At 36.0% G+C, this 21,376-nt stretch overlaps 1 protein-coding gene across 3 annotated transcripts in view; it reads left to right on the forward strand.

Moving 5' to 3' along the window:
* The window catches only part of EYA4 (EYA transcriptional coactivator and phosphatase 4), a 113,897-nt gene that overhangs the window by 46,119 nt on the left and 46,402 nt on the right, over window positions 1–21,376 (forward strand). For 2 of the 3 annotated variants that reach the window (XM_036248476.1, XM_036248477.1), the window contains exon 2: window positions 15,332–15,456. In XM_036248476.1, the coding sequence (XP_036104369.1) occupies window positions 15,336–15,456 (121 nt within the window). In that variant the 5' untranslated portion in view covers window positions 15,332–15,335. Of the gene's footprint in view, window positions 1–15,331; window positions 15,457–16,837; window positions 16,907–21,376 lie in introns of all 3 variants that reach the window. The other variant, XM_036248475.1, reaches the window with a different exon arrangement.

Raw genomic sequence — 21,376 nt, forward strand, 5'->3', positions numbered from 1 at the left:
TACAGAATCAATCCCCCCCCCCCCCCGCCGGTCTTTTTTTCTGGGGATGAGAAGTGCTCTAAAAAAATAAGTGACATAATTCTAGTTACATTTGAGGCAAAATAATTCTGATGATTATCTGGAGGAGGATTTGCAGAAAAGACGAAAAAAAAAACCAAAAAACCCCAAAACCAGAAAGCTATTTGTTAATTTATTAAAGACCAATTATAGAGCATCTTCTTGTTGGTACGCACTTAAAATGAACGAGCTGCTGAGATTCTGTGTGATAAGCATAGCAGGTAGGAAAAGTTTAGGTGAAGAATTATGATGATCATTTAAGTAGTGATGAGGATGAAAAGGGGTGACTATTTTGGAATTTATGTAGGCAGAAGCACTGAGAGTATTTGATGGACTGTATTAAGATTGAGGGCTCGAGTCCTGATTTGATTGGCCAATTTAATAGTACAGTTAGAGATAAGAGTATGAATGGGCATGAAAGGAATGATGAGTTTAGCTGTGGGCTTACAATGTTAGAAGAGTCTGTGGGAAAAAAAAATGTTGTGAATCTGAACAAAATAGAATTATAGATAAGATGTGCTGCTTAAAAGATATATGAGGATCGAGGAGAGATGGATTTTGAATTGATCAACAGCAGGCAGTTGTTGGAGACGTCAGTTCTTACAGAAATTCCCCAGAAGGGTGCTTACCTGCGCGAAGTGAAATGAGGGCCAAAGCTGCAGGTTACAGACATCAAAAGGTTAAGAGGACAAGAGTGACACACGAAGAGGACTGGAAATTAGTGGCCAGATGTGACGTCAAGAAACCAGGAAAGAGTAGTTGTATCAGTCAAAATGGTTTCAAGTGCAAGTAATAGAGAAGCTGACTCACTTAGCTTTAAACAATAAGGCAATTTATTGGTCCACATAACTGGGATTCCAGAGGTAGAAGGGCCTGGGAGTGGTTGATCCAGGAGCTCAATAACTTCATCAGGAAACCAGTTTCCTTTGTCTTTTGCTCTGCCATCCACAGTTTTGGATTTGCCCTAAGTTTATTTCTTCTCTGGAAATAGAATAACTGGTTGCAGATATCAGGACTACGTCTTCCCTCATGCACATCCAGCTGAAGGGACAGTTTGGATGTGGAGGCTCTCCTAAAAGAGTGAAAAAGAACCTACCAGTCTCCAGCAAAGGCCTCTTGTGACCTGTTGGCACAAATACGATTACCTAATGATTCCTGAAACAGTCATTCACCCGGGGAGAGGAATTAAGCCTCTGTCTCCCAGAGCTAAAGGTGGGTTTAGCTTTTCCTGAGATGCTGAACTTTGTTGGCAAGAGATGAATACCCGAACTAAACTCAAGATTCTTCAGCTAAAAGGAAATGGAACTTGGAGAATGCGTAACCAGGCAGCAAGGGCCCCTACAGCAATACTAAGTAAACCTAGGAGGAAGAAAATGTGAGAAGTCAGTAACATTGTCAGACGCTCAAGAGGGTCAAAGTAAGAGTTAAAGAAAAAGAGCCAATGAGATGAGTAATTAGAAGGTGACTCGAGACAGACTTCATGGATACTGACTAAACTGGAGATAGGGTGACTACAAGGTAAGAAAGAGGATATGAAGCTTTGACGTAAGTTGAAAGATTCTAGGTTTTAAAAGGAAGAATAATGATAATATAGCAGCCAGGAGGGAAAAAGGGTATTTTTGCAATGATCAATTAAATATGTTTTTTTTTTCTTTATTGATATTAGAGCGAAAGAGGAAGGGAGAGGGAGAAGGAGATAGAAACATCGATGAGAGAGAACATCAATTGGCTGCTTCCTGCATGCCCCCCACTGGGGGTTGGGACCAGAACCTGGGCATGTGTCCTGACTGCGAATTGAACCAGCAACCTCTTGGTGCATGGGTCAATGCTCAACCACTGAGCCACACCAGCCAGGCATCAATTAAATGTTTTAAAGTCTAGTCAGTGGTTCCTAACCAGGTTCTGATGAAAGCTGTTCTGGTGACCAATTCTGTGAATATAGTCAACTTGTCAAGCTCCCTCTGAGTTCTCATGACTTAAAGAGGAAAAAAAGAAAGCCATGATATAACCCACAGAGAAGGCAGATTTCAGAAACACTTTAAAGAAGAGAATAATCTTATTTTTGTTTTAGATGTGTGTGTTTAGGAAACTTCTTAAATGTTATACTCCACTGAGGCATCAAAAAATTATTTGGGGGCTGAGAGTAGAATATTTTTATAATTATTAGCACATTAACTATTCATAGAGATAATCCAACTAATGCTAGTTGATCATTCTGCCTGTCACCTTACTTTTGTATCGAGTGAATCTTACTTTGTAGCAGGTAGAATATGAAGCCCACCATTCCCATTCAGCAACAATAAGTTACAATAGATTGAGATTAGTGTCATTAAAATTAATGACATTATACCATTTTATTATAAAGAAAGAATTACATCGTAGGTGTTTCTGTCAAGCTTTTAGGAACTTTGAAAATGCTTTAATTCAGAACATTGTGTGTTTTCCTTAAATGGTAATGGTTCTAACTTTTTGCATTATTTAAATCAGTGAGATTTATATGACAGTGATCTCAAAATTTCTTTTATCCTACATTTTATAGGCTGAATGGTCATTTGTTTCAGAACTTATGGGCAGTCATTCATATTTTTCAGGTAGAAGTTACAGAATGATTTTACTTGGGAAAACAAGAGAAAACTAAACATGGCACATGGGCCTAACAAATTATTCAGTTTGCTTGATATTTTTTGCCAAGATTTTTGTCGTGAGAGGACCAGCTATAGTGCCTTGTTCCACCCCCTGAGCCAGCATTTGCAAACCACCAATCATTTCCTAAGGGACCTTAGCAGACGGAAGCATTGAATCCTCTGCAGTCAGTGTTGCCTCCCACCTGGGAAGAAGACAGTCCTGTAATTGAATCCCAGCATGTGCATTGTCATCCCTTCTGCCTGCCCCTCTGGTGCAACAGCAAATTAAAAGACTTCTAAGGCTCAGCCTGCCTTCCAGCTGCCAGCCCCTGGTAGACATGAGGGAGCCAGAAGGGACCAGGTGGAGCAGTTTTGAGTTGCACTAAACACACAGTGCAAGGAGGTTGGCCGTAACTTCCCAATGAATATTTATACCAGCCCCATTTCTCATGTTGCGCTTTGGCACAGATCAGAGTGCTGAGCTCCTGCTGATTTCAAGGGCCCTGCATTGTTTGGACCTACTCCATGAAGTATTACGCCAGATGAGAAGTGGGCCCCAGGTTCCTATCACTAAGATGGCTGGTTGACTTTTTTTAAATGGAGACTATCATGTTATAGTGTCTTAAGGATGGGGCAATGGGGGAGTTCCCTGACGTCTTCTGGCATTGCTGTTCATGAATCACACGCGGCCTCAACCACAGCTTCCTGTGGAGTGGAACTTTAATTGCTTATATTAAGGGCCATACAGTAATCTATGTTGTATATCACTGCATTTTCTTCATCTTTTTCTTGGAGGGTTTATTTTTGTTTGCTAAGGTCAGGCACTTATCACAGGGCTTTCTCATCACATTTCACATTCTGATCCCTCGTGGCAGGTGCTAACTTCCTTGCGCTCAAAGTGAATGGGTTGAGTAACCTCATAAAGATACAGAATGTCTTGGCATAGAAAGGAAGGGAGCAAAGAATGCCTGTCTATGGAAGACTCTCGGTGTTATTTAGTGGGCCCTGTAAACTGAGAAGATATTTGGAAAACCGTCTACACACAAACCCATTAACTTTTTCTAGGTAGTAGATCACAGATTTATATTCACGTTCATGATTTCTAATCCATTAAAGCACACATTTCATGAGGTTTGTTTAAAAGAAATACATTTTTACTTTTTATTTTTTTAATTTACTAAAGTATAGTTGGTATACAGTATTGCATTAGTTTCAGGTGTACAACATAGTGATTCGACATTTATATACCTTATGATGTGAACGCCACAATAAGTCTATTAATCATCTATCACCATGTAAAGAATATATTATTGACTGTATTCTCTCTGTCGTACACTACATCCTGTGGCTTATTTATTTTATAACTAGAACTTTGTCCCTCTTATTCCCCTTCACTTTTTTACCTATCACCCCGACCCTGCACCCCTCCGGCAACTAACTTTCATTTTCTGCATTGTTGAGTCTGTTTCGTTTTGTTTTCTTTTTTAGATTCCATATGTAAGTAAAGTCATATGGTATTGTCTTTCTCTGTCTGATTTATTTCACAGAGCACAATACCCTCTAGGTCCATCCTTGTTGTTCACGATAGCAAGATTTCATTCTTTTTTATGGCAGAATCATATTCCAATGTATATATGTACCATTTCTTTCTCCATTCATCTATGGGTAGACACCTAGGTTGCTTTCATATCTTGCCTATTGTAAATAGTGCTGCGGTGAACATAGGGGTGCATATATCTTTTTGAATTAATGCTTTTCTTTTCTTCTGATAAATAGCCAGAAGTGGAATTTCTGGGTTGTACAGTAGTCCTATTTTTAATTGTTTGATGAACCTCCATACTATCTTCCATAGTGGCTGCACCAGTTTACAGTCACACCAACAGAGCACAGGGTTCTCTTTTCTCCACATTCTCACCAACATTTGTTACTTGTTGACTTTTTGATAACAGCCATTCTGTCATACCTGATTGTGGTTTTGATTTGCACTTCCCTGATGTTTAATGATGTTGACCATCTTTTCATATGATGTTTAAGGCATTGTTGCCTTATTGAGTTTTTTATCTGGATTTTCTGTTGTTGTATGTGGGTATTAAAGTCTCCTACTATTATTATAACAATGTCTTTTTTCTCTTTATGTATGATAACATTTATTTTATATATTTAGGTCATCCTATGTTGAGTGAATAGATATGTATGAATATTGTATATTTTGATCCTTTGATCATTATATAATGCTGTCTTTGTTTTAAAGTCCATTTCGTCTGATATGACTATTGCTACCCCAACTTTCTTTTCATCTTTATTTGTGTGGAATATATTTTCCATACTTTCATTTTCAGTGTGTGTCTATCTTTTGATCTGAAGTGAGTCTTGTGTATGGAGCATATAAATGGGCCTTGTTTGTTTGTTTTTCCATTCAGTCACCTTATGAATGGAGTATTTAGTCTGTTCACATATAAAATAATTACTGATAGTTGTGTTCTTTTTGCCATTTTATTAATCATTTTTGTAGTTTTCTGTTTCTTTCTTCTTCTCTTCGTCTATTCAATTGTTTTTCTGTTCTTCTTCAGTGTTTTGTTTGTATTCTCTTGCCTTTAATTCTTGTGTATCTTTTGTAGGTGCTAGTTTATGATTACCACGAGGTTCATGTATATTGACCAATAGCTATAGCAGTATATTTTAAGCTGACAGGCATTTTAAGTTCAGTCACTTCTAAAGATCTACATTTTTGTTCCCCACTCCACATTTTTTTTTTATCCTCACCTGAGGACACTTTTTCGATATTTTGTTCAGATAGAGTGGGAGGGAGGGAGAGAGAGAGAGAGAGAGAGAGAGAGAGAGAGAGAGAGAGAGAGACATCTACATAAAAGAGACACATCAAGTGGTTGCCACCCACACCCACCACCCACACACCCAAATAAGGCCGGGGACAAACTGCAACCAAGGTATGTGCCCTTAGTGGGAACTGAACCCGGGTCTCTCCAGACCTCAGGCCAATGCTTTAACCACTGAGCCAAACCGGCCAGGGCCCTACTCCACATTTTTTGACATCATGTTTTAGATCTTTTTGTGTATGCCCTAACTGCTTATTGTAGTTATAGCTGATTTTGCTATTTTGTCTTTTTGCTTTCATATTAGCTTTTTAAGTGTCTGATTCCCTATTTATTATATATTTGCCTTTTCCAGTGAGATTTTTTTCATAAATTTTTTTATTTCTGATTATGGCTTTTTTTCCTGCCTGAAGAAGATACTTCATTATTTCTAGTAAAGTATGTTTATTTGTGATGAACTCCTTTAGTTTTTACTTGTTTGGGAAACTTTATCTCTCAATTCTGAATGATAACCTTTGCTGGATAGAGTATTCTAGGTTGTATGTTCCTTTCTTTTAGCTCTTGGAATATATCCTGCCACTCCTTTCTGGCCTGTAAATTTTCTGATGAAAATCAACTCGTAGCCTTTTGGGGTTTCCCTGGTATGTAACTGGTTTTTTGCCTACTGCCACCTACAAGATTCCTTCTTTATCTTTAACTTATACTATTTTAATTACAATATCTTGGTGTGGATCTCTTTGGGTTCATCTTGTTTGGAGCTCTCTGTGCTTCCTGAACCTGGATGTCTCTTCCCTTCCCAGGTTAGGAAAGTTTACAATCATTATTTCTTTAAATAGCATACTGTTCCTAATCTCTCTCTTTCTCTCTGCTTTCTAGGATCCCTTTAATGTGCATATTAGTGTGTTTGATGTTATTTCAGAGATCCCTTAAACTATCCTCATTTTTTTAAACTTTATTATTGCTGTTCTGTTTAGGTCTTTTGCACTATTCTGTCTTTCTTTTAGGTGGCTAATTCATTCTTCTGTGTGATCTTATTGTTGTTGATTCTCTCTAGGGTATTTTTCATTTAATTTTTGTATTTTTGAGCTATGATTGCTTATTTATTTTATTTTCTAACTCTTTGTTGAAGTTCTGCCTGACTTCCTCTACTGTCAAGTTTGATAAACAGTTTTATGACTGTCACCTTGAATTCTTTATCAGGCAAATTATCTGTTTCATTAAGGGTTTGAGGGGTTGTTTTACTTGTTCCTTTATTTGGAACATATTCCTCTGTCTTCTTCTTTTTTTTATTATTACTTTCTGTGTTTGTGTCTATGAACTAGATTGAACTGCAGCTATTTCTCCTAATCATGAAAGAGTGGCCTTGTGTAGAAGCAACCCCTGTGTAGACTTTATGTGCCAGCTGGTTTTGACATGCCAGCCTCAGCCAGAGTAGGCCTCAGGGGGGCCTGGGGGACCCTGGGGGGAGGGGGAAACAATTGGTCAGAACTTCAGTACACACTGGCTGAGCCAGCCTGGGACTTGGGGCTCCAGGGTGCCCTGGTAGTTCTGCAATTTAGAACTTGAATGGGCCTGGAGTGAGGTGGCCAACATGCATGTTTGATGGTGCCTTGGCAGTTTTGCTGTCTGGGACCAAAACCGGCTCAGGATGGTGAGGCAGAGAACATGCTGCAAGTTTGTAGAGCTCCAGAAAAGAGCACCAGCTTGCGCTATCGAGGTGGAGGAGGAACTTAAACTGTGGCAGTCAACACAACTTCCAATCCCAGGAAGTTTCTACAGTTCTCAGAAAGCTCACACAGTTCCCCAAACTTCTCTATGTGGTCTCTCTTTCTCTCCCTTGTTTTGCAGAAGCTGTTCAGTCAACCCTCAGTTATCTATCAGGAGAAATTGATTTATATGTATGTACATATTTGGTGTGTTCATAGGAAGAGATGCATTCAGAATCCTCTTAGGCTGTCATCTTGGACTGGGATGCCCCTTAGACCCACCATCATCATTCTTTATATGCCATGGTTAACTACAGACCAGTGAAGTTCTTTCACGTTTCTGATCTTAAAATTATATTCTTAAATAATTAAATTCAAATGATTAGAAAAATGGGTCTGATCTTGAGAATTCAGCATAATTTCTCTAAGCAGAAGGAATATCAGAATAACCTCATAGTCTTTTGTGAGAGCAATACTAGAAAAGAGGAACAAGGGCATCATGCGTTATACTTAGTGTGTATGAAATTCAACAAGGTGTGTATCAAAGGCTCTTGATGTATTTACAAGGAAAAGATAGGAAAATAGAGACTGAATGATAGAGCCATTATCAGCTCAATAACTATTCCCCAGCAGTTGATTTAAATCTTGAGATATACCTCTAGTACCCTCTTCAAGACTTGTCTTTGAGCCCTGGCCGGTTTGGCTCAGCGGTTAGAGCATCGGCCTGCAGTCCAGAGAGACCTGGGTTCGGTTCCCGCTAAGGGCATGTACCTCAGTTGCAGTTTGTCCCTGGCCCTGGTTGGGTCGTGTGAGTGGCAACCACTCGATGTGTCCCTTTCACATCAATGTTTCTCTCTCTCTCTCTCTCCCTCCCTCCCACTCTATCTGAACAAAAAATGGAAAAATGTCCTCGGGTGAGGATAAAAAAAAAATTTTTTAAAGACTTGTCCTCGACATCGGCCTGTTCAACATGTCTGTTGTGATTTAGCATTGAAGGCACACTAAAAAAATTTATGGGTGTCATGGCACAGGGAAAGAGTACCTTGAACAGCAGAACCAGAATCTAATAGAACAAGCTGAAACAATGGATTCAGTTCAACATGGTGTTATATGAGGAACACAGGAAAAGCTGTTCACTTGAGTTCCATATGTCAACTGCAGTATACAGTAGCTGTGAGGAACAGGGTTCTACAGCATTATATAGACAGAGACTTATGAGTTTGGTTGACTGGGTTTTAGTATGAGCTAGTACACTAATGTATCTGCTAGCAAAGCTAATTTACTCTTCGAGGTACAATAAGGTGTCAATAGTGAGAATTGTAATATCCCTGCCATATTTTGTACCATAACTATAAGACTATGGGTCTTGAAGATTAAAACCTGAACAGAACACTGGGAAGATATAGTAGTCTGAAATGGCCTAAGTGAACTGAAGAAACTGGAGATGCTTAACCTGGAAGCAGAAGGTTCTGGATCAGGGCTGCCCTCTGTGATATTTGAAGGGCAGGCTGCAAAAGGAAGTTTAGACTTGATCTGTGACAATACATCCCATTGCTTATAGGACTAAATTTCTATGGAAACCATGTATAGAAAACTTCTTAATGATGAGTGATATGAAAGTGAAATGGGCTGCCTCTTAGGAAAATGATTTTCTTGGAACTACACGTTTTCAAATGGACAAATCAGACATTTATTGACAGTGTTACACAGGCAATTATAGTGATAGCTAACATTTATTAAGACATAATATGCCAAATTCTATGCAATTTGTGTGTGATCTTAATTCACACAGTAGCCCCTCAGTGAATATTATTATCTCTTCTTTTGAGCCTAAGGTCCAATGACTGATAAATGGTAGAGGTGGATGGAATTAAAGTCTAGGTTGAGTCTCCGCTACAGGCTCTTAACACTGCCTCAAGCATAAAATGGTATTTTTGCATTTGAGGACACTGAATGTCCCTTCAGACCCTGAAATTTCATCACTTGAATAGGAAACTATATTTATTTTTTCCATCATGTCAGTGCTATGCCCTTTTTAGTTTGACTTTCTTATATTTTAAAACTCCTCATTATTCTTCCAGTAAAATATCCGATCCTTATTGGTAGAGTTTTTTTTTCTTAGAAAAAGAGTCACCATAGTTCTTGATATTATTGATGGCCTTATTCTACTACTTTCTAGGGGAGAATGATCTCCTGCTTCATAAACCTTGGGGTAACTGATCTAACAGAATCTTGAGATCTGTTTTCATTCAAATAATGCTGGGAAAATTCATTGGATTTTTTTCTTTCTTTCTTTTTTTTTTTTTTTCAAATTAAGGGGTGCTTTCACAACCTAAATTTAGAGAAATGTTTCTGCTTTAGAAAACAAAATGTTTCTTCACATTTCTTGAGCGAGAAGATGATGTTTTATCTGAATAATGTGTTCGAGTTATAGTGAAGAAAGGGCTGGACTTGCAGGTCTCAAGTCTAGATCATAAGTCCTGGAACAGAAGGATGGTAAAAGTATCCACAGAACAGTGTTTATGGCTTTATTTGTTATTCCTCCAGGGCCTGAGGTCACCCTGGTAGACAGGTCACTTGCACTGTAAGCATTCATGCTGGCTTCAGGGACAGGCATGAGGTCACTGGCAAATTTCAAGAACAGCTCCCATTATGCATGACCTGCTTCCCTGATCCTTGTTGTTAGGGGTCTTCTTCCTCCTACATTTTCCTTTCTCTGTGGCGGAACCCAGTTCTGTCCATGTCTTCTGAGACGGCTAGTGAGGGCCTCTTTCCGAGACTGTCTGCCTGTCTATCAGAGACATAGACACTATGCAGTGGAGAAGATCCGCATCTCCCAGCCTTCCTGCCAGACGAGAAACTGGCTTAGGGCTGTGGCGATGACAAGGGTTTCTTGGATCCTAATCTGAAAGGCACTTGATTAAGATGGCCTGGCATTGCTACCTGATGTTTTTAAAGGCCAGTGCTTTTTCCAGAGAGTGAGAACTGGTACTCAGTAGTGACATGCCATGACTTTTATCTGATCGAAGTTGACCAAGTCATTTTATTATTATTTTTTTCTTTCACAATGGCTTTCTGTGCCCATACAGAGCATTTTTTTCCCTCCTATAACTCCCCCCCCACACACACACACACACCTACCTACCTCACTCATTTGGGAGATATGACATTGCACATTCAGATATGAAAAGTTCCACACACATTTGTATCTCTCCACCTGTCCCCTTGTTCTCCCACGAGCTTGCAAGCACTTTGAAGATTCTTTATGCATTCTTAAAACTCTCCCAGTGCACAAATGTAAAGCATGCTCTTCCTTGGGTTTGAAAAGGAAATTTCAGTTCATTAAACATAAATTGTATCTATGCTACAGAGCTAGACTACATTTGACTCCAAGTAACTCAAATCACTTCATCTACATTTTCCTTATTCCTATTTTATTATTTATTTATTAGTACCCAGTAAGTACCCTGCATAATTCTCAGTGTAGGGGGAGAAAAGCAATGAGCAAGATTGAAAATAATCCCTGCCCTAATGGCACTTACACTTTATTTAAGAACAAGTCGATGTTGTCATTCCTACTTTTTAGCTAAGGAGAATGAAGTCTTCTATTACATAGGAAAGGAAGTTATAAGCAAATCAAATAGCTGAACTGTTGCCCCTCAACTCATTCGAATGGTCAAAGTGAAAACTGGCTGGTTAAGTGGACTCTGAGAACACGGGACGTGGAGGCGTGCACACGTACCTTCCACTTTGCAGAGAGGACAAGCTGGCAGGTGAGTGAGTGTGTTCGAAAGTCTAGGATGCTTTTGCATTTCTTGGGTCATGAGGAACTGATGAAATCTCAGCCTGTAAATAAACAGGCTATGACTCATTACCAGCATTTGTGCCGAAGGAATCTTTGTTTCTGAGTTAGAGCAGTTTGTAAAATGCATGAACCTAAAGCTTGCTCTTCCTTGGGTTTGAAGAGGATATTTCAGTTTGTTAGAAATAACTTCCATCTGTGCTACAGGAGAACAGGAGAATTGTTCAGAATGGAACAAAGAAACTAGTTGCATGTGACTTGCAATTCTTCCTTATTTTATTTTAATGAGTTTTTTTGTTTATGGATAGGTGCATTTTTGTATTGTCCAGAGAGATGCTAAGATTCATATGTTCTTATGACATAAGGACCATGCTAGGTGGACAACCTTTTTCATCTCATGGTGAACATAAACTAATTACTAAAATTCTGCAACACACCAAAAAATATATCTATTTTTGCTTATCTGACAAAAAATAGTTATAATTTTTATTCATTCACACCATATGGCTATTGTTGTGTTGACTATTGTCTTTTTTTTTTTCTCTTTTTTTGACAATCTAAGGGAAAAGAAGTCAATACTCCTGTCTAAATAGTTAGGTATTGCATGTTTTAAAAATTATTGTGGCACACGGATTGAAAACTGCTAGATCTGTAATCAAATCGGTGCTGTTCTTTTTACTTACATGATCTACGTATCCTCTTTGAGCCTCACTTTCTTCATATATAAAATATGAAAAATAGTGTGTCATTGTAAAGACTAAAGGAGATAAAGTTAATATTGTATTACTAAATATACAATTAAATTCCTTGGGGTGACATTGGTTAATAAAATTATATAGGTTTCAAGTGTACAATTCTATAATACATCATCTGTATACTGCGTTGTGTTTTTACCACCCAAAGCCAAATCTCCTTCTGTCACCATTGATTTGATTCCCTTTACCCTTGGCTACACCCCCATTCCCCCTTCCTCCGGCGATGACCATTCTACTGTCTGTGTCTATATGAGATTTTCTTTGTTTGATTTTTTTTGTCTTGTTTGTTCATTTGTTGCTTTCAATTTTATATCTCACATGTAAATGAAATCATATGGTTCTTGACTTTTTCCATCTGGTTTATTTTGCGTAGCACGATATTCTCAAGTTCTACCCATGCTGTCACAAATGTCAGTATTGCATTTTTTCTTATAGCTGAGTAGTAGTCCATCTTCTTTATCCAATCATCTTTGAAGGATACTTCAGTTGTTTTCATGTCTTGGCCACCATGAATAACGCTGCAATGAACAAAGAGGTGCATATATCTTTGCAGAAAATGTTTTCAAATTATTTGGGTAGATACCCAGAAGAGGAGTTGCTGAGTCATATGGTAACTCTATTCTAAATTTTTTGAGGAACCTTCATACTGTTTTCCATTGTGGCTGTACCAATTTACATTCCCACCAGCAGTGAATGAGGGTTATTTTTTTTTTCCACAACTTCTCCAACACTTGTCTTGGAGACAGGTGTGAGGTGGTATCTCATTGTAGTTTTGATTTGCATTTCCCTAATAGCTAGTGAAGTTGAGCATCTTTTTATACATCTGTTGGCCATTTGTAAGTCTTCTTGGGAGAAGTGTCAGTTTAGGTCCTCTGCCCATTTTTGTTTTTAATACATTAGAAAAATTTCTTTTCTTTATTGATTTTAGAGAGAGAGGAAAGGAGAAGAGAGAGAGATAGAAACATTGATGAGAGAAAACATTGATTGGCCGCCTCCTTCATGCCCCCCACTGGGGATTTGGCCCACAACCTGGGCAGGTGCCCTGACTGGGAATCGAACCAGCAACCTCTTGGTGTATGGGTCGATGCTCAACCACTGAGCCACACCAGCTGGGCATCTCTGCTCATTTCTTAAATTGGATTGTTTGTTTTTTTGTTGTTATGTTGTATGAGTTCTTTATATGTTTTGGTTTTTAATGCCTTGTGCCAGGTGTTGTTTGAAAATATCTTCTCCCATTTTGTTGGTTACCTTTTGTCTTGTTGACAGATCTTTGTTTGTTTTTGTTTCATTTTGTTTTGTTTTGTTTGCTACACAGAAACTTTTTAGTTTTGACAAATGGTGCTGGGAAAATTGGAAAACCATATACAATAGAATGAAACTAGACTACTGTTTGTCACTATATATAAAAATTAATTCAAAATGAATCAAAAATCTGAAAATAAGATCTGAAACAATAAATTACATAGAAGAGAAAATAGGTACTAAATTTATGAATCTTGGTCTTGGAGAGAATTTTATGAATTTGGCCTTAAATGCAAGGGAAATAAAAGCAAAAATAAATGAATGGGACTATATCAAACTGTATATATATTTTGTCTACTTTTTTATTGGTTACTGGGAAAAGCATGTTATAAAATTTCCAACTATGATCATGGATCTGTGAAATTCTTTCTTTAATTATGTTGTTTTTGTTTCATGTATTTTGAAACTCTGCTGTTAGGCTCCTATACATTTAGGGTTCTTATGGCTTCTGAAGAATTTTTTTCATTTTCTTATTTCTCTCTTTATATCTGCTAATACTCTTCCCCTTGAGACCTATTTTGCATAATATTGTTATAGACCAAACTATAATTTTATGTTTATTATTTACATGTTATATCATTTTTCATCCTTTGCCCAGAACCTGTTTGGGGCTTATCACTGTTCAGGTTCCCAGCAAGCAGACTCTGAGATGGACGTGGTGTCAGGAGTTTATTTGGTTGTGCTGTCAGTAGTAATAATTTTTGAGAAGTTGAAGGAACCATGTTTGAACTGAGAGACATTGATCTTCAGTGCAATTTCAACAAAGACCTCAGCTGATCTTAAGGGGGGCTCATGTGACCCTGAGGGTAGGGGGAATAATCTTTATAGCCCTTCTTTGACTAGTCAGTAGTTGAAGGCTACTTCTCGAAAGGGTATGGTGAATCTTGGGTAAAGTGAATGTCTTTAGTTGAGGGCAAGTCCTGGAAAGGAATTCAGTTGGGAGCTGCCAGTTGCTCACACTCCCACAGCTATCAGAATGAATGCTTTAGTCTTAGAATGGGAGGTCTGGGCAATGCCCCATCGTATCACACTGTGCTTATGTTTGAAGTCCTTCTCGTATAGATCCTTAAAAGGTGGGTCTTGGTTACTTAATCCAATATGACAATCTCTGGCTTCTTGTTGGAATGTTCAGCCCATTGATATTTATTATAATCATTGATAAATTGTGTTTAAGTTTGCTATCTTGTTATGTTTTTTCTATTTTTCACTTATTTCCTTCCTTCCTTCCTTCCTTCCTTCCTTCCTTCCTTCCTTCCTTCCTTCCTTCCTTCCTTCCTTCCTTTCTTCCTTCCCTCCTTTGTTTCTTCCTTCCTTCTTTTCTTTTTTTCCCTTCTCTTTTCCTAGCTTCTTTGGGGTTAATCACATTTTTTTAAATGTTTCAATTATTCTATTGACATTTTGTTATATTTGTGTGTGTGTGTGTGTGTGTGTGTGTATTATCCTCATCCGAGAACATTTTTCCATTTTTGTTTAGATAGAGTGGGAGGGAGAGAGAGGAAAAGAGAGAGAGAGAGAGAGAGAGAGAGAGAGAAACATCAACGTGAAAGGGACACATCAAGTGGCTGCCTCCCGCACAACCCCAACCGGGGCTGGGGACAAACTGCAACCCAGGTACATGCCCTTAGTGGGAACCGAACCCGGGTCTCTCTGGACCGCGGGCCAACGCTCTAACAGCTGAGCCAAACCGGCCAGGGCTATTTATATGTTTTTTATTACTATTTAATTGTAGGTATTACTTGATGCATCCTAAACTTACTTCTTATTCAAATGTATTGTAACACCTCGTGCCAAATAAAAAAAAAAAAACATAGGAGAATATAAATTTTGTGCTGTTGTCATGTATATATTATTTCTATACCATGTTATAAATTACACAATACAATGTTAATTTTTTTTTGCTTCATTTGGCTGTCTTTCATGAATTAAGAAAAAAATAAAATAGAATTTTCTGTAGAGAGAAAATGTGGCCATTATATACATTTCTGCCAATCTTTATTCCTTTCTGTAGATCTGAGTTTTTATCTTGTTAAAAATAACAAGCAAATTATAGGGCTTAACTACTGTGGAAATTTTATTTATTTATTAATTTTTAATCAACTAGCACATTCACCAGGTTAACCAAAAAGTCTTAGCTATTGGTTTCAATTCTTATTATTGTGCGATCACATATATGTTCAGTAGAATATATATGTAGTTAATTAAGAAATAATTGCTGAAATTTCACCTTTTTCTTTCTTGCTTCCTGCTCTAACAGGTCTATGGAAATGCAGGACCTAGCGAGTCCTCACCCTCTTGTTGGAGGAGGTGATACTCCTGGGAGCTCCAAACTGGAGAAAGCTAATCTCAGCAGCACATCCGTCACCACAAATGGGACAGGAGGTAAGTGTACAACCGCTAAGACACCCAGAATCACATTTAAATGTTTGCTGCAATTTCATATGTTAGGGATCTGCTAATAAATAAATATCTCATTCAATGACACAATCAGCATTATAGACAAGTAATATATGGGTAATGGATCCTTTATTGTTCTCTTCATTTTCTTGAAATTTTTACTCCTCCTGTAAAACTAGAAACATTCGGAAAGAATAGACAACCCTGGGCAACATTTTGAAGGCCTTTAGTGAGGCTTCTTTTTTGCATTTGCTCTTATAAATATTTTTTTTAATGTAGAAAATGTGGCCAAAGGATTTGAACTGGTTCCTACGGGGAAAGAAAAAAAAAGAAGAAAATAAATTACATTATTTTTCTAGTTTTGTTTTGAATTCTAAAAGGAAGTCTATTCCAATTTCTTTCTTAAAATATGTTTTTCTTTTAAAAAAATGATTTTGGAAACAGAAAAAAAATATACCTCCTGCAATTTTCTTTACAAGGAGAATAATGCCTAATATGTATTCAAAGTAGGAATTGAATATTTTTTTCCAGATAACTTTCATTTGATTAGCTCATAATTATTCCACAGCATATGGAACAATAACAGTTATTTCAAATATTCTTCCGTATTGTTTTTATAAAATGCATTCAACTTTCCAGAAAATATTATTTTATTTTTGCATCAGAATATATAGACTACATATGTATACACATATATGTATGTAAGCTGTATTTTAAATTATTCACACTTATTTAAAACTTTGGTAGATCTAACTGTTTTATTCAATAAGTGATGTTATATGAACCTTTTTTAATGTATAAACTTCATATTTCTAGATATCAACATTTGCCACATCATATTTTCTTTTAAATTTTCAATAAATATTTATGAAATGGATACACCTCTTTTCATTTATTTTAGAATGACTGTGCAACCTAAGTTTTCTCTGTAAAGTTGTGTGCATTGCAGTTTGCCTGTGTTTAATGTTTTCCACCAATCCCTTTGTAGATTAACATTTTTCTTGTTTATAATGTTTATTTGTCTCTAAACAAGCATCTATAGTTTCAGCTAATTAATTACAGGATTGCAAATTTATAAGATTGTTTAGTGATGGTTTCTGGAGTAAAAGCATTAATATTTACACCTTAGCTTGGTCCAAATAATATTTTTTTTAAACCATGCATTCTGGAATCAGACCTTGGAGTTCACTAATCATGTGTATATATTTAACTGAACTAAAACAGACCTGATAAACTAAAATGTAAAAGTCATACCGTGTAGTTAAAATTTTGGCGAAAAGGTCAGAAACTAGTGCAAGCAATGAAGACTTCGTGTACACTGAGCAGGCATTCAGACAATGAACCCTTATACTGTTCCTGTTCTCAGGGGACAACATGACTGTTTTAAACACTGCAGACTGGTTGCTGAGTTGCAACACCCCCTCTTCTGCAACAAGTATGAGAGATGATGGTACACTGCATGTGTTTGGGTGTGTGGATTTGCCTTCTGGTTTGCTTTCTGTTGCTATTTCTATGTTTGCACCTTTTTCCTGTGTCCAGTACTTATAAAGAAAAAGGAAAAATGAACACGCCTTTTAGTTGTTTATTGATAATAGTTGGCTATATTTTTTATATCAACTAGTATTCTCATCTTAGATTCTTTATATCAGTAGTATTCTTAGATTTTTCATATTTTTCAAAAAATAGGTGCATCTGTTGTTTTTCTAACTACATATGAATTTATTAAGTGGCTAATTGAGCACAACAGCCATGTCAATCATAGCATTTGAAGTAGATTGTGCATACATACAAACTCAATTATCCTTATAACCTGTAAATTTTCAAAATTTACATTGACTTTTAACATGTCAAAATATACTTGCTATTTTAGAGACTTTGTAAAAATCCAATTAAAGTACTTAAAGTAACATTAACAAATAGTTAAAATCCTATCATTTAAAAAATTATCAGTAATAAAAGCTATATATTTAAAATTATAAATTAGGGGGGGAAAGGGAAGACATCTGTAATACTTTCAGCAACAAAGATACAAAATAAAAATAAAATTATAAATTAATAGTCTCCGAAAATGTTTTGAACTATAAAGTTATTACATTTATATACATAATATATATTAAAGTATAAACAAACTTTTCCTAAATCAAAAGTTTAAATGCCATCAAAATTTTAAAATAATACTTATGGTAGAATCACCCAATTTTGAGATTAAAAAGAAGAAATGTGCATTACGAGCAAGCAGTTAGACTAGGCACAGTTTTCCTGGACTTGCTATGTCTCAGATTATGTTAGAATATATGACCAGTGAACAGGGAACACTCCATTATGCCCATTACTTACATATTTATAGTTTTCATTTCAAATTTTTTTCAATTCCACATTTAAAATGTACTTTTCATACTTAAAATTATAATACCAGAATTTACTTTCTCTTAATTCGAATTCATGGGTGTTTTTCTATACAGAGTCAGGTAGCAAATATTTTAGGCTTTAAATGTCGTACTGCCTGTGTCTCCACTACTCAGTAATGCCATCGTAGCTCAAAAACAGTCATAGGCAGTACACAAATGATTTAGTGCGACTAGGTTCCAATTAAACTTTATTTACGGACCCTGAAATTTAAATTGTATATTATTTGCACATCACAGAATATTCTAAATTTGATCACTTTTAAAAACATTTAAGATTTTAAAAACATTTCTAGCTCACTGGCTGTTATTCTGTTCTAAAGTAGTATTAATATAACACAGGCAACTTTATAATAGTAAATATATGTTGAATATTTAGTCATTTATATCTAATCTTAATTGGGAACATTTTTCTGAGTGTTACGCATTGAATTTTTTCTGGTTCTTATTGTTAATGTGAAACGTCATGTGGCCATCTGGGAGGAACAGGGACTTGTATGCCAGGAGGACCACGGATATGAGTCTTGTCACTACACTTAAGAGCTGTGTCACCTTGGGCAAGTTACTGACCCTTTCTGAGCTTCAATTCTTTTCTATAAGAGAAGGTTAATAACACGTCCCTGGCAAAGCTTTTTGTCCTAAATTAGATAATATGTAAGTTGCTTGGTAATAAAGGCCAGAATAATTTCTTCTATAATTAATAATTTAGTAATAAGTAGGCAACAAATTCTTAAGGAAAATGAAAACATGCATTATGTTAAAATACTTTCCAATGTCTGGTCAGATAATAAACTCTTCTGCATTATATAAAATGGCCACAGAAGGCAAACTTTTAGTAAAAAAAATGTTAGGTACACTTTGATTATTAATAACATAGTCTTGGTGGCACACTGATATCAAATTTTTAATGAATTTTAATTACTTTTTAAGTCAGGTGTTTATAATACAAACTAAGCATTTGGTGCATAATCTCTCCCATTAACAGTAATCCATTTTATTTTTAAGCCTCGGTTTTGTTGTTGGTATTGGAATATTACATAAAATTATTATAACAAAAAAGGCAATAGCTAATATAGTGTCTTTTTAAGAACTTTTCATTAACTTTGAGATCTTCAAAAAGATCAGTTTAATTATGTAGTTTACACTAATATGAATGAGTTGGTAGTATTACCTTAATAACTTACCATACTACAGTGGTGCTGTTTAAATATATTACATTATGACTTTAATTTAAAATAGATTATCACCTTAATTCTAATTATTTAATTACATCTGCAGATTATATTGGTACTAGATTTTCCTTTCAAATGTTTGTCACTTGTAGAACTGTTAAAATATAGAATCATTAATAAAAATAAAATAAATGCAATCATACCTTAGCATATAGATCAGTGATGAGCACACTTTTTCTGTAAGGGTGAGATAGTAAATATTTTAGGCTTTGTAGGCTGAACGGTCTCTGTTGTAACTATTCACTTTGGCTATTTTTGCACAGAAGCAGCAGCCATAGACTCTATGCAAATGACTGAGCTTGGCTGTATTCAAATAAAACTTTATATATGAACTGACATGTGAATTTCATAGTCTTCACATCACAAAATATTATTATTCTTTTGATATTTTCAACTATTTAAAAATGTGTAAACATCGTTCTAAGCACATGGGTTATTCAAAAATAGGCCATGGGCAGACTTAGAACATGGGTTATAGTTTGCCAATCCTTGATAAAGATATGTATTTTTTTTTCTCTAGGTGAAGTATATGCACATTCATACATGCAAATGCATGCCAATATGAACACTACTTCCAGATATGGGAAAGATTCTAATTCACTTAATAATGTCAGATTTATGATTAGCTATGCTTTATACACAAAAATACTTAGATCTATTTGGAGTACTTAGGATAGGGTCTAAAAGTGAGTTTTTACTTTCTCAGTTAAAATATGGCAAGTTCCTATTATATGCCCAGCTCTGCTAGGAGATGGAAACCCACTGACCCATAGAACATGACACTGGCCATCAAGGAGCACAAGTCTTAACAGAGGAAAAGAGACAAGAAAATAATGGGTGCATAATGTGTCCAAGGTGGGTGAACAGTAGAGAGAGGGAATACTTGATTCTTCATGGAGATTAAGAAAATACTAAATACTTCAAGTGATTTAAATACTTCAAGTGAAAGTGATTGGGAGAACCAAAATCAGACATTCTAATTAGGTTTATGGCATTTTCTATAAAGAGGTGGGCAAAGGTAGGTGGACACTGCTACTACTACTAATAAACCTAATAAATAATATAATAAATAACAATACAAGAATAAACTCTGTGTTGCATGTACTCACAACTGCAAACCTGCTTTTGCCCACCCCTGTATTTAAAATCTGTATATCATGGAAGATAATCTTTCAGAATATTTACTATATCAATGATTTACTTACATGTGGTGAATTTGGAATTTGGTTGTGAATGTTACATGTACATGCAGTAGAGCCACTTGCTAGTGTGGCTCTGTACTTTTAACCTTTGCTTTTTAGAATGAGAGCTATAAATAGCTTCATCAATTTGTTTTACAAAACTAAATACTTTATTGGTATTTAGAAATGAATAATACTTAGAGCTCACAGGTTTTTGAGTGACTATATTGATTTAGACAAACATAATCATAGACTGTAGCAATTATTAAAACTGGCAGGCAATACTTACTGTTCCCCTGAAGTGGTATGAATTTTATCTTTCCTGATCCAACTACTGAAATTCTTTGTAGAACCTAAACTGTCAAAACTTGCTATGTTTAATTTTGTGGTCCAGAAGGAGTCTATTTGGAATTGCATATATATACTCTTTTAAGTGAACACCAGTTTAAATGCAGATTTCTGAAGATGAAATATAAAATGTAAATTACTTGGGTCACCTTTTCTTTCAAGGGTTCAGCCTGCTATTGCAACAAATGAATGTGAACATTGCTACGACAATAGAACAGACTTTCTCCAGAAAATATACACATTAATGTTGTACTTGAGTTCTAAAGATAAAGGGAAGGGGCACGATTAAATTCACTTTGCAAACATGTGTATGAGGATGCGGATAAAGGCTGAGATGTGAAGAGAGGAAATCAGTGATTTTAGGAGCCATAGCTGACACCTAACAATAATTACCTACAATCTCGATTCAGTCTGTAGATCATTTTTAAAGGTAAAAATCCAATCATATCTATATATTAAAATTAATTTGACCCTTTAAAAAAAACTATTTGGCTCTATAAAAAACATCCACATTGCAAGGGGATAACTAGTAGAGAGGGGGACCAGACAATTCAAGTATTTCTTGACAGTACAAGTAGTTTTTCTGTACAAAGTACTATATATTGTTTTTTTCATCTCACTTTTATGGAAATGAACCCTTATTTTGAGCATGTAGAAAACGACAGAACTCATTAATCTAGGATATTAAAATAAAATTGCTGCTTTTGAAATCAAAATAATAGTTTACGATTAGCATTAA

The sequence above is a fragment of the Molossus molossus genome, unplaced genomic scaffold (genome assembly GCF_014108415.1).
Source record: "Molossus molossus isolate mMolMol1 unplaced genomic scaffold, mMolMol1.p scaffold_m16_p_8, whole genome shotgun sequence".
In the NCBI taxonomy this organism is placed as follows: Eukaryota; Metazoa; Chordata; class Mammalia; order Chiroptera; family Molossidae; genus Molossus; species Molossus molossus.